Here is a 15,200-nt window from a genome sequence, read left to right as displayed (position 1 = left end):
TATGCATCGTACCATTTTAATGGGCTGTCAAAATTAATGGTACTAATTTTAATTAGGCATGATTAATTCAGCATGCATTTTTGTTTGACAATTTTTATGAATAATATAAATAAATATATAAAAACTAACCAAAAACCTTTTAATCACTAAACGTTTGTTTTACTGATGCGCCAAGTCTCAAATCAAGCACCATAATGCACACATCCGGCAATTAAAACCGTCAGTGTGGAAACATAGCAAAAGTTCTGTTTGGTGTTCTGATGATTAATGTTATTTAAAACACCATAATTACTTTAAAGAATATTCAAGAATATTCTATTGTCTTCATGCTCTATGTTGATTAGAGTATTAAAAAACACAGTATTAATTTAACTCATGACAATAATGCAATTAAATGCCATTCAATATTTTAATCGATTGACAGCCCTAATGATTATGTAATGACTATTATATGGGAGCATGCTGCTTAAGGAAAATAAATTATAATACACAGGATTACTGTTGCTTAACTTAAACATTTTTTTATTGTTTCTCAATTGTACCACGTTTTAGGGTTATATTTCATACTCATTTTATAGCAAGATTATTTGCCAACACTAACCTTTATTATAAGTGTCAAGTAATAAGAGTGTTCAGAAGAACGTTTTATTTAATAAATGAGCAAACCAACCAAAACAGCAGGAATCAGAAACATAGTACAGTAGTCAGGCGAATGGCAAACCATTGAGCAAAGAGGATGCAGGGCAGAAAAAGTATACAAACAGGTACATGTGGCAACGAACACAACAAATAAAATGCAGAAGTCCACAGTGGATTTAATGAAATATTTCCATACAATGAACTAGAAATTCAATATTTTTTGGTATCTTTTTCAATCATGCACCAACCTCCTATATCTTGTATGTAAATCATTTTTAAAATGCAGCTTGTCATGTTGAGGAAAAAATTAAAAAGAGAAGTCCTCTGTGCTGAACATTTTCTCATGTTTCAATTCTTTCACTGATGCTGGAGTCTCCTTCCAAAAAAATGCTTGTTCTTTTCACATGAAATATCTTTACAATTACAAACAATTACATCTTTTTATGCACATTTGTTTTTAAGGAATTCAATTTTATGAAACATGCTAGATGTTACTATAGAAACAATAATGAGTAACACCTGTTCTTGATTTTCCAAGAATTTTATTGTGCTGTGGTAAAAATTTGAGTAAACTGCTTAGATTTCCAAATTCCAAGTCTGTACATGTCAGTATACATGTAGTGCGTATCATGATCAGCCTGGACTACATGCCACCAGCTGGTGTCTGAGGTAATCTGAGCTTTCTCAAAGCATTCACAGAGGGGGTAGAAACACTATTCTTCCCAGCCTTATTGTCTGTAAATTCCAGGCATGTCCATGGTTGTAGTTCTGTTTTTTTTTTTTAGGTAAGCAATTAAGTCTGGATGCTCCTGTCTTTGTTGCCTTGAACAGTTGATATTGGATGCTATATCAGTAATAGGAAATGCAACGTAAGGATCCAAAAATGTGTTTATAGTATACAAACGTATTGGGACAAATGACTTTTTTAGGCTTTTTCTCAAACTGTTACTTCAGTGAAGTATACAAAAATGGCATGCAATTTTTACAGGATGTTTTGGGGTGTTATTACATTTTCCCTTCACCTAAACTCAGAGAATTAAACCTGTTCCTGCATGACAATGCCTCGTCCACAAAGCCAGCTCCATAAAGTTATGCTTTACATGTGTTGGAATGGAAGATCTTGAGTGGCCTTCTATAAAACTCTGACCTCATCCCTACTGAACACCTTTGGGATGAATTGGAATGCTGACTGCACCTCAGTCCTTCTCACCTCATCTACAGCAGTACATGACATTAGTCACTTTTTTGTGACTAAATGAACACAAAACTCCACAAGAACGCTTCAAAATCTGGTGGAAATGTGAAATAGGATGTTCAAAATGTATGAATCTTATGGTCAGGTGTCCACAAACATTTCTCCATATAGTGCAATAATCCTTTTTCTGCATTACGTGCTAAAATGCATCAATACCATTTCCATGGTATTTCCAAATTGGAAATATACTTGTTTAAAACTTGTCAAAATCTTCTGGATATGATGGAAATCTACACCTACAGAAGATTCATGGTTGGCTAGTATAGTTTCTGTAATAGAAAAAACATTGAATTCAGTGAAAGTTATATCAGAAAAAGTATTATTGGCTGTTATCATTCTTATTTGTATGTGTGTGTGTGTGTGTGTGTGTGTGTGTGTGTGTGTGTGTGTGTGTTCCCTCTTGTGTTTATTCGTTTCTGTAGGTATGAATGTAGTCTGGAACATATTTGGGTTGTGGTCTAACAGAAAAAATGCTTGTGAAAAAAATGGCAAAAGGCACCTTAGTGTCTAACGATGTGTACTACTGATGGGCATTAGCAACAGAAGACCACCACAGACCACAGGAAACTCACAGATCAGAAGAAGGAAACTGCTTTCCTGTCTTCACCTGTTTTGTCTGTCTAAATTGTCTGAGTAGAATCTAAAGTGGTCTGCTGCTGTTGTAGCTCAGACACCACAAGATATTGGGCCTCAAGGAAGCTTTGTGTCATCTTGAATTCACCTCAAGGAGAATGCAAGATGACACAAAGAGCAAGCAAGAGAGCATTTTAAAGTCTCAAGACACATTTGTGTTTGGGGCCATGTTTAATAGCTTATCGAATGCCAAATCTATAGTTTTTTTTTTTTTACCTCGTAGGAACATTTTGCTTTAAAAACCTGCGTAAGATGCATTGGTGGCTGATGAGCTTTAACTACAGAAGACCAACTCAGACCACAGAAAACTCACAGACTTAAAGACAGAATCTGGTTTTACACTGTTCAGCTGTGTAGTCTCTGTGAACTGCCAACCGTCTGAACCTGTGCCCACTATACCCTCCAATTCCTCTTCTTGACTGACAGGAATGAAATCTAATGTGGTCTGCTGCTGTTGTAGCTCATCCACCTCAAGGTTTTGTGTATGTTGTGTGTTCTTTCTGAGATCGAGTTTTTGCTTTCCCTGACTGTAAAAAGTTACTATAAACATTGCATCAGCTCAAACCAGCAGTCCAGATATTATTCTGTGACCTCGCACATGATCAAGGCATTTCCGTCTAAAGATCTGCTGCTCGCTGGATGTTCTGTGTGACATCTAGAGATTGTTGCGTGTGAAAATCCCAGGAGATAAGTAGTTCCTGAAATACTTCTAAAAGACCAGCCCAGCTAGCAGCAACAACCATGCCACAGTTAAAGTCATAGAGATCACATTTTTCCCAAGATAACATTATGATGATAGATGTGAACGCAAAGGTCTTGTCCTGTATGTATAGGATTTTATGTCTTGTGCTCCTGCCTAAAGATTGTTGCACAAATGTGCAGGTGTATACTGTGTTACTAAAAAAATTTGTTTTTAGATGTTAATAATCACGTGTACATAAGTGCATCTGCCAAATTTTGTAAATGTAAACAAACAAATACATGACTTTAAATTCAAGATGACTCAAAGAGCAAACAAATGTCAGTAATGTGGGTGAGTGGAGACTGGACCCAAATGCAGTATGCGACAGTTGCATAGCAAAAATTGTCTTTAATAAATGATGCAAGCAAGATTACAATTAAAAAAAAAAAATAGGCAAAAACAAAGTCCAAAAAACAGTCCAGAGTTTTAACACAGGCAAACAGGGCAGTGCAGGCAAAGACAAAACCAAATCCAAAAACAGTCCAAAATGTAGAGAGCTGGCATAGAGCAAAAACACAAACCAAGAAAACACTCCAGAGTTCAAAACCAGAGATCAGGGTAGACAGGGCAGAAGCAGGGATCCGAGACAGGGTTGGGAAACATGATCCAGACCATGCATGGTGGCAAGAGTATTCTCAGGGTTTAGAAATCCAGTGAGAGAATCTGGCCCGTGTAAACGTCTCAGGTGTCCTTAGATACAGGGTGGCACTAGAAAAACGGCAATGTGCACCGCAAACATTTCAAGGTCCTCAAGACACATTTGTGTTTGTGGTCTTGTTTTATAGCGTATTGGGGACCCAAATGTACCCACAAGTTTAGACATCTCTGGCATCTCATCTCATTTTTTACTTGGCAGGCCCATTTGGTTCTAAGAATTTGCATAAGATGCGTCATTGAGTAAAAGTGTACTACTTATGGGCTTCAGACCACAGAAAACCGACTGAAAGGAAACTGCTTATCCGGTCTTTAACTGTCTAGTCTGTCTGAATTGTCATATGTCTGAACCTGTGCCCACTGTGCCCTCACATTCCTTTTCTTAAACCAAAGGGAATGGAATCTAAAGTTGTCTCCTGCTGTTGTGTGTCTTTTTTAGATCGATTTTATGCTCACCACGAAGTAAAGAGTTACTGTAGACAGTTTAAACCCGCAGTCCGGACATGGTCATGTGACCTCTCGCATTAACAAGACATTTCTGCCCACAGATCTGCTGCTCACCGGATGTTCTTATGATTTTTTTTTGCAGAATTTTCTGTTTAAACTCTTGACACTGATGTGTGTAGAAAATACAAGGAAATAAGCAGTTTCTGGGACATTTGGCTGGTCCCAAAAAGTAGTTTTTTCCACAGAAATATATTAACATTCAGAAATAAAATAAGGCTTTTTTTATGGTTACTAAAGTTAAGTTTATGGTTTGAGTTGAATGTAGATAGCGCAGTCATTTCTTCTTCTTCTTCTTCTTCTTCTTCTTCTTCTTCGGCTTCTCCCATTAGGGGTCGCCACAGCGGAAAATCTGTCTCCAAACCCCCCCTGTGCTCTACATCTGCCTCTTTCAACCCAACTACCTGCATGTCTTCCCACACCACATCCATAAACCCCCTTTTTGGCCCTTCTCTTTTCCTCCTTCCTGGTGGCTCCATCCTCAGCATTCTCCTACTGATATACCCCATGTCCCTTCTCTGCACATGTCCAAACCATCTCAATCTCGCTTCCCTCACCTTGTCTCCAAAACATCCTACATGTGCTGTACCTCTATTAAACTTATTTCTAATCCTGTCAATCCTCGTCACTCCCAACGAAAACCTCAACATCTTCAGCTCTGCTACCTTCAGCTCCACCTCCTGTCGTTTACTCAATACCACTGTCTCTAAACCATACAACATTGCAGGTCTCACCACAATTCTATGAACTTTCCCTTTCACTCTTGCAAACACTCTTCTATCACAATATACCAGTCATTTACTACCTTATATAATTCTGTTGTACATTATTTTTCCTCTTCCATGTGTTAAATGCCAGTCTTTATCTTCTCTCTCATAAGTATCCGAGTACTCACGCCGTTCGGTTTCTACCATTTCTGATTTGGTGTTCAAACTTGCAAGCAAACTGTATACACCAGAATGCACAGCTAAAACCATGCATTCCTAAAAATTTTGAATGGATATAAAACCAGTGTGTGAACCTCTACTGGTTTTGTTTAGCTCTCAAACATTGTTATCTGATGTTTGCTAACACATTTTGCCAATGCTCCCTGCCTGATTTCCTGTTGTAAACAAAATACAGCCGTATATAAAATCAAATCACGACTCAAGACATGTGTAGTCAGTTTTAAACAGCCAGTTGTATCAGGAATCAGCATACTTAAATTACCCTGAATTAAGTCAGTGCTAATCCCCACCCTGTGGTTTTCACTTCAACACTAGCTGCTACAGAACAAAGTTTCTGGTTTTGATGAATAGTTAGCCAGAGAGCTATATTAAAACTATTTGGGTTTTAGCTACTTATAGTGCATAATATTTATTTAAAAAAAAATTAAACTTGATTGGTTGCTAACGTTGGATAGGTACATTAGAAGAAACATTAGCTTGTGTGATTAGCTAATAGGACATTTATGAGTGTAAATATTACTAAGGCAAACAGGTTTTCTTATAATGTTGAAAATTTTAGTCGGATATATGGAATTTTTTATGTGTAAATATATAAAATATATACTGATTATATACTTTGTTATAACAAAGAAAGAAAGAGTGCTATTAATTGTCACATATACACTACAGTACAGTAAAACTCCTTATTGTTCTGCATATCCTAGCTTGTTAATAATCTGTGGCCAGATATTGCTACAGATTTCTGGAAATCAAATGAAAATCATTATTGCACTATTTCAGAATTTTGTAATGGTGTTTACAGGAGCTGTATTATTTCTGAATTGTTGTGACTAAAGTTTGATAGCCTGCATGTTCAAGGACAAGCACACAGGAACACACATACACACTCACAGGAAAAAGGATGATAGCCATTATAGCTACTGTTCTGTTCCTGTCCCTAGACTGTCCCGTAATTTTAAAACAAACGTGATCTTATGGAGTTGCATTTGTGCTCTCTCTGTCAGTCACTGGGTAATGACATCACAGCAGTTCAGCCCCACTTCCTCTCTTGGTGACACATTCGGTTTGAGCTGACAGGTTTCACATGTAGCCCGGAAAGTTTTACTTCTCTTCTTTAAAAGAACACGTTTAGTCCCAGTCTTCAGTCCCTGGACGTGTTCATTGCTATTGTTTCTTAACAGCTCGTGCGAACGTAAAGATCTGTCAGGATGAGCTTTCGGAGTAAAATCACCTTTCGGAAGAAGAGAAAAACGAGACGAGCCCGAGCAGATTTCAGCCGAATAAGCTGTGTATGTATCCGTTTATATGTCTCTCAGTCTGTACCTGTTTCCTCTATACACTGACAAAACTTTCTTTTCATCTTTTCATCATGTGGCATTCGTAGCTTTATTTCAGTTGTAAAACTTTTTTTGGAGAACTTTGGGGTTCTGCATTGTTTCCACATTGTTGTATTGCACATGAATTGTTCTTCTTGAACTTCCCTTTTTGACTTCCATTTAAAGGCTTCCAGTTTAATATTTATATATATGTTGTTTATATATATTTATCTACATACAGTACATGACACTTTTATACGTCTGTGCATTTATTGTATTCTGGGTATGGTTGATCTGAGTTAACATGTGTTATGGTGTGTGGTGATGAGTTGCACTCCTCAGAATAGAAGGTTTGTACCGTAGTTATGCCAATCTGATGCAAAAAAATAGTACTCGTTCCCATGGAGACTGGGGATGCCCCTGAGATCCCTGTGTGCGATCTTCCCCTTTTTGACTGTTGTGGGCACGAATAGGCCTCTATTTAATAAGTTGAGTGCACATATGTTCATATTGAAGGTACAAATGGGAGTGACAAAGAAGTGTAATTTCACAAATGTTTCGTTGTTACTGCTTGCAACAAAAATGTGATAAAGAATAGCTCTGGACTAGTTGTCACTCAGATATTTACGCTTGCTAATTTTTCCCGCTTCCAACACATTAACTTCGAGCACCGATTGTTCAATTGCTGTCTTGTATATCCCACCTTTTGACAGGTGCCATTGTAACAAGATAATCACTTCACATGTCAGTAGTTTGAATGTTATGGCTAATCTGTGTTCACAACATGGGGTGATGGTAGCTTAGTGGTTAAAGCGTTGGACTCTGTATTGGAAGGTCACAAGTTCAAATCCCAGCACCACCAAGCTGAAACTGCTCACTTGTAAGTTGCTTTTTTTTTTAATTGTCTGCCAAATGCCATAAATGAAAAATGGCATCATTTACTCTTGGTTGTTCAGTTCCGATCCATCAAAATCAGCCATCGATTATATTTCTATAACAGCAACTGTTTGTACAAGTCGAATGTTTTACATGAAACAGAACCAGGACAGCGGGATGTGCCGTAGAAACAGACTATACTTTTTTTTACAGCTTTCTGTAGATGCCCTTTTCCAGAGCAACTTTATTTAACCCTCCCATCAGAAATCCAGCATTCCAGAAGTCTACCACTTCCCTGTGGGTCAGTGGTAATGTTTTATGAGACATGCTTATTAAACATGTGTCTAGGAGTCTACAGTGCCAGTACTTTGCTACTACAGTCAAAGCTGTACTTTTACTTTCAAGACAGAGGGCATTGCAGTTTCTCAGTAACATTACAAGCAGCAACATGTGTCTCAGTAGCCTCTATAAAAAAAAAGTTGGTAAGAGAACTACTTTTTATAGCTGCTATAATATAAGCGAGACTACAAATTCTTTTCGTAATGTGTTTCATTGACGTTCTTTTAAATTGAATGAAGAATGAATGTGTGTAGGATCATTTGTTGTGAGATAGTATGTGTAATATACTTTATTCTGAGTTGAAGTGCAATGGGTCTAGAAAGATCCATGAAGGCCAACATGAGTGATAGCTTTTGGGATATTTTTCTATCTGACCAAACTTCCAGTTCAAGTTAATTGTTGTTAAGTAAAAAGATACAAAAAAAAGTATACAAAGCTATTTCTGTAAAGTTCTGCTTTACATAAATTGGAGTGGAAGATCTTGAGTGGCCTGCTATAAAGCTGACCTGAAACCAATTGAACACCTTTGGGATGATTTGGAACTCTGACTGCACTCCAGGCCTACACAGCACCTGTACCAGTACCACAGAGTACATCAACCTGACTTTCCTAATGCCCTTGTGGCTGAATGAGTTCATACTCCATAAGCACACTCTAAAATCTAGTGAAACAGCTTTCCAGAAGAGTGGAAGTTATTCATTGCAAATGGGGAATAAAAAATGGAGCGGGATGTTCTAAAAGCTCCAAGCTTATGGTCTGTGTCTCAAACCTTTTCCCTTCCCCCAAACAAAGTACGGTGTTCAGAATATTTTGACATTTTATACTTATTGTGATTGTTGCAAATATGGCATACCCTGTATAGACTGTATGGTTAAGTTCCTTTGAACGCTTAACCTATTTTCATACAACAACAACTATTGAGAAATTCCGGACCAGCTGCGATAACAAGGACTATCAGCTTTAATTGCTAACACATCCATATTCTTGTTGTGTTTGAGTAACCATGGACACGATCTGGCAACATACACCCAATGTGGCACAGACTTAGTAGCAACTTGGATTATTAGTAATTATTTATTGCAGGGATTTGAATGTGGCTTTGTTGGATTTGGCAAAAATTTCTTGCAACTGTAGTTTTTTGATGGCTCATAAAGATCAGTGACCTTAAGTGTCCTCTGGAAATGGAACTGCGAGCGCAGTTCTATTTTTGTTCGTGTTGTGAGTTGGTTGGATTTGCAAAAAAACCTCACACAAGTAGTTATACATGAAACATGCCTGAGTGAGAACATATGTAGTGAAAAGGGTAGTCAGGTAGCAATCAGATGTACCCTAGTATGAGCAGTTGATGGTGATGATGAAAAAGATGATGGTGGTGGTGATCTGATTTGATTTTAGGTTTTTATTTCATGTGGCGTTTTTACGCATGTATAATTCCAGTCCATGACTAATGTGGACAGCCAACGTCTACGCTCACTCAGTCTAAACACTTATCAGATGTACTTTAGAATGAGAAGCTGATAATGATGGTGGTGGTAACCTTTTTTTTTTAATTTAGGTTTTAATTTCATGTGCCATTTTCCGCTTGTAGAATTCCAATACATGACTAATGTGGTCAGCCAACTTCTACACTCAAGTCCCCCACATTTTTTGGCCAACAGAAAATGACACCTTTGCCCACATACTGATTAAAATACTTGTTATATGCTGATCTCATGCCCTCAGACTTTTCCCTTGCAACAATTAAAAAATATGTTCATCTAAACAAGACCATTGTTGACACTGATGACATAATTCATCAGTCGAAAGTTTTGCTGCTGAAAGGCATGTGGCAAATTCATTTGATTCTGTTATAGAGGTTGCGTTTGCTTTGCTGCCTTGGTACAATTTTTTTGCAATTCCTTTTTTTACTGTTGCTTAGTGGACATCTGGGGGAAAAAAATGTTACAGCTGTGATTGCTAAGTCACACCCATTGGGGCTAGCGAATATGTCAGCAAATCAACAGTAAATATCAGCTGGAGACTGTTTATTATTTTTTTGATATGAACTGCAAAGCTTGTTCTTTTGAAAGAATTCTGGGAAGCCGGCATATACACACCATTTCTAAAACTAAAACAATGGTTTCAACATTCAAGCTGTAATCACGGAGATGAGATACTCTAGATATTTTCTCTCTGCCTGCTACTGTTTTATTTTCATGAATGTTTTTAGTTCTGTCCCTCTAAATGTGTGTCAAATTAAACTCATGAATGTGAAGTGGTCAAACAAAGCAGTTATTATTAGCAAGGAGAAATGTAGGAAGAACATGGATGCCGTCCGAAGTGTTAAAACCTGTACTTGATTTTTTTTGTTTTTCTCTCTTGGCACATACAGCAGGAGAAGCCGAAGCTGATCGATCCTCTGGACTATGAGGCCGTTATTTCTGAACTAGAGCCAGAGCTTAGGGTGGATCCGTTACAAGAACTGCTGCTCTTCCCAGACCATGATTTCACTGTGAGTACATTTGTGTATGTGTGTGTGTGCGTGTGTGCGTGCACACATGTTCATGCTAATTTATTTATATAATTTATACATAACTTTTCAATTCTCCCAAAAGAAACACATACAGATATACATACAGTGTTCTAGTATGTTTACAATGTCTGCAATTTTTTTGGCACCTTTGCACACTGTCACTATAAACACCGGATTGGAACACCACAGTATCACATTAATACCAACACATGGACACTTTAGTGACAATTACACTGGGACACTTTATTCTGTATTCTATATATATATATATATATATATATATATATATATATATATATATATATATATATATATATACACACACACACACACACATTTTTTTATTCTCAACTTTATTTCTATACTCCATAGTTATAATTTATAATTTTTATATATATATTTTTATACTTTATTTTTATATTCTTTTTTTATTTTCATGTTTAGATGTTGGACAGTCGTAAAAAGCATTTCAATACATGCCGTATTCTGTATGAATGTGTATGTTGTGCAAAATAATTTGTGCAGTGAAGAAAAAGTGAGACAGAGAGAGAAGTCTAGGTAGTAGGTGCTAGGTGTTTCCTGGTTTAGACTCCGAATGGCCTGTGGGAAGAAACTCTTTCTCATTCTCTTTGTGTTTGCTTTTAACTGGCTAAATATGTAACTTTACATTTTATATCATTGAAAATATTGTCATACCGGACTAGAACACTATACCGTCTACTGCTGTTGTAGCGCAACAGTCTCAAAGTTTGATGTGTTGTTTATAATGTAGCTTTTGTTACAGACCACAATATAAAGGTCTATTTAAGTTCCTGTTTCCTTTCAAACCACCTCGGCCATTTCTTCTTTGACCTCTCTCATCAACAAGGCATTTTTTTGTCTGCAGAACTGTCTGCAGATGATTGACACCATTCTATTGTGAACTCTAGAGACTGGTATATGTGAAAAGCCCACATGATCAGCAGTTTCGGAAATACTCAGACCAGCCTGTCTGTCACCAATGACCATATTTCCTCATTCTTGATATTTGATGTGAGCACTTTCTAAAGCTCTTGACCCATAGGTGGACGATTTTACGTGACGTCCTGCTGTCACAGGATCGGCTGATGTATGACATGAATGTGTAGGGTTACAGGTGTTCCTATTAAAGTGACCAGTGAGTGTGTAATCCTATCATGTTAGGGCTGATGAAGGCACTTAACAAACTGGTTAATACAGAGACAGTTCTGTCTGGTGTGTATGCTGCTGACATTTATAGTAGCGTGTATGTCTGTGCGAGTGTGTTGCACTTCTCCCGGCATGGCCCAGAGAACACTACCAGCAGGCATAGGCCCAGTCAACAACCACATCCTCTTTTGTCAGATTTATAGACGTAGCTGCAATTTGAAGCTCAAGCATCAATGCACACACACACATAAACACACATGCTCACACATAAAGCATGCACACATAGACCAAAAGCAACATACACTATGGAGAAGCCACTTGATGTGGTCTGATAAGGCAGGAGGTAGAACGGCACGAGTTTATTAATGCCAAAAAGAAAAAGCACACAGACACATGTTGTCCCGTTTTAGCAAATTCTGATCTCTTGATTTCACCTGGGCTAATTAGCTTTGATGTCTGCTCATTAGTGACTTCATAAGCACATTAATGCACATCATTAGATCAGCAGTTCAAATGAAGTTCTTTTAATTAGATGTTCGGGAAAAATCTCCTAAACAGGACGTACAGGGTTTAAATCGTTCTGTTCAGCATGGTTGCATAAATCCAGCTGACATGCTGTTTATATCTGCTGACAACTAGTGCTAAATCAGCACTCGTCTTTCAGCCATGTGACATGCAGCAGTGTTATTTTCTTTCACTTGTTTCCAAAAATGTCTAATTTAAATATGCATAATATTTACTAGTCCAGCAATTATTGAACTGACTCTTCTTTGTCACAATAAAAGAAAAAGTCAATATATTAAGGAGTTAACATTTTAATAATATTAATAAAATAACAGCAAAGAATACATCAAAATGCACTTCAGTGAACACCCCTGCACAAGCTACGATAAAATGACTAGCATGAAATGTATGCTATTTTGAGAAATGGGCTAATTGATCATTAGGCATACATACATACATACATACATACATACATACATACATACATACATACATATTCACAAGTTTTTTAAATATCTAGCTAGATAGCTGTGTACTTTACAATAGGCATATACTGGAAATGCTAGCAAAGCCTAACTTAAGTCAGTAATACTGGACATGCTAGCAAAACCATGCTTAAGTCAGTCAGTTATACTGGACATGCTAACAAAGCCATTCTTACAATTTTTTACGATAGCTTAAGCACAATTTTTAACACAAGGCACATTTTGTCAAAACACTACACATAATTCACATATCCATTCACACAAATAGCAGAACACCTCAGTTAATAACACTTGATTCAAAACTTTACAAAAGTTTTATAAAATCCAAATTTTACACAATATGGAACAAACAAGGTTCAGTCAATAGGATTCTGTTTTATTCATTTACACACTGCTGTGTAAATTTTCTAATGATTAAAGTTTGGGCTTGATTTTTTCAGAGACATTATTAGAGTAAAGTACATCAATATACTGACCAAACAGTAAACACAAGAGCAGTACTGCATATTGATGAAAATATTTATTTGTAAAACCCGCAGTTCACCCATGCATTATTGAAGGTTTCATTTTGCACTAAAAATCATAACATTCTAAATACGATATAGGAAATGAACTTGTGAACTTAAAAGTTAATTAGGTTTGAAACCTAAGCCTTACTTCACCTAGCTGAATTTGGCCATAGCACTTCATCCACATCACAGGCGATGTCCTCTCTCACAAGACAGTGAGGGAACATCTTCTTTAAGGTGAATCCATACTTGCACAGACCCTGCATCAATTAGGTCGCAGGTAAATGGAAGGAGGGGTATCCTGACATATCCTGACATTGTAAACCTTCCACTGCCTGCTGAAAACACTCTTCAATGGCGTTAAGGAAGAAAGCGTATGGTAGGAAGGATTGGAGTAAAAATTGTGGATGATCATGAAACCAGTTTTGAACCAGAGCAGATCGGTGAAAGGTACATTGTCCCAGATGTCATCATATATCATCTGCTCTGCATCCATCTGTTCTGCAGGGACAATGTGTGTGTACTCTGTATACATATGTGAGAATGGCTACAGAGCAAAATAGCTCTGTAGCCAATGATTTTTCTGATGATGAGGGCAATGATGCATCTAAAAAATTTGCTCTCCGTCTTCATTGTCCTCGTCCTCCTCCAGGTCTACCTGTTCCTCTCACCCCCTAACCTGTTGCCTTTTTTTAATTGCTTTGAAATGGCAAAAAAGGGAGATTTTTGTGTTTAAAATAGAGGTGTGTTTGGTGTTTTGCAAAACACTGTGTGTAACGTTTTGCAAAAATTGTGTGGCTAAAAAATGTCTTATTGTTGTGCATATCTGGGCTAAGGTTTTGCTCCTTGAGTGTCGTGAGAACATTGAAAGTTTCAGTGTTGAATTATTTGCCATGTTGTAACATTTAAAAAAAATATATTTGCCCGAATGTGAATTGTGTTTGTGTTTGTTTTTCTACACACAGGTGTCTACGCTTCCTCAGGAGAGACGAACACAGCAATCCACTGTGCCAGAGGGGGCAGAGGAACAGGCTGAAAGTCTGCTGGTCAGACAGGTGTGTGTGTGTGTGTGTGTGTGTGTGTGTGTGTGTGTGTGTGTGTGTGTGTGTGTGTGTGTGTGCCCTGTGATGTAATCCAGCTGGTGTGACAATGAGTCCTAGGTAAAGCCAAAAGCTGTGTGCATGGTTATATATCTGTGTGTGTGTGTGTGTGTGTGTGTGTGTGTGTGTGTGTGTGTGTGTGTGTGTGTGTGTGTGTGTGTGTGTTTGTTTGCTGCTGTGGTGACATGCCAAATGTAGGTTTGGTTGTCTGATGTTGCCTCCCAGCTTGGTTTCAGCCAGCAGTTCTGGGAGGTTTGACCTAATTCAGTGTATGTGTGTGTGTGTGTAGAGGAAATGACTGCACACCATTACTGTGCTGTGAAAAGCATGTACACACACATAGACAAACACATGCACTGACACACACACACACACACACACACATATATATATATATATATATATATATATATATATATATATATATATATATATATATATATATAAAAAGGGAAAAAAAATAAAATGATGTTTGAGTATTCATACCATATGTGCTGCTGAAGTACAAGTGTGGGTGTGTGTGTTTGTGTGTGTTTTAGGAGGAACTTAACATTTCTGTTCAGTTCTGTTCCAGGGCTGTGATAAAAAAAAAATAAAAAAAATGAAAACAATACAAAATCCCAGACAACAATGTCACAGCTTCTACAAAGTATATCTTTGTTCTCTTGACTCTTCTTTACTTATTTATTTGATAATCTGACGCTGTGTCACCGAGCTTTAGACCGAGACAGACGGCATGTCCTTTCATCTCCCGTGAGGGACAAAGTTAATCCCATTTTTTCTGTGGTTTAATGAAGTTTAATCATTAATCACATCTGGTAATTATCTAAACCTCTTGTGCGTTCTGAAAGTCAGATCAGGTTGTGCATAGAACTGTAGTTCCACATCCACAGATTTTCACTGCAGTAAATTAAACTGGATTTAGTACCCCAAATATAATCAATATGAATATATACCTACTACAGTATTACAAATTATAATAAAATAGTATAAAGGTTCTTTGGGGCATTCTGCAAAA

At 37.3% G+C, this 15,200-nt stretch overlaps 1 protein-coding gene across 8 annotated transcripts in view; it reads left to right on the top strand.

Moving 5' to 3' along the window:
* dock10 (dedicator of cytokinesis 10) overlaps positions 1–15,200 on the top strand; it is a 102,483-nt gene that overhangs the window by 43,299 nt on the left and 43,984 nt on the right. For 7 of the 8 annotated variants that reach the window (XM_046876099.1, XM_046876101.1, XM_046876096.1 and 4 more), the window contains exons 2-3: positions 10,277–10,396; positions 14,048–14,137. In XM_046876099.1, coding sequence (XP_046732055.1) covers positions 10,277–10,396; positions 14,048–14,137 — 210 coding nt within the window. Of the gene's footprint in view, positions 1–6,432; positions 6,664–10,276; positions 10,397–14,047; positions 14,138–15,200 lie in introns of those variants that run through there. The other variant, XM_046876100.1, reaches the window with a different exon arrangement.

This window comes from Silurus meridionalis, chromosome 20 (genome assembly GCF_014805685.1).
Source record: "Silurus meridionalis isolate SWU-2019-XX chromosome 20, ASM1480568v1, whole genome shotgun sequence".
NCBI classification, from domain to species: Eukaryota; Metazoa; Chordata; class Actinopteri; order Siluriformes; family Siluridae; genus Silurus; species Silurus meridionalis.
This window is presented reverse-complemented; position numbering and strand designations above follow the sequence as displayed.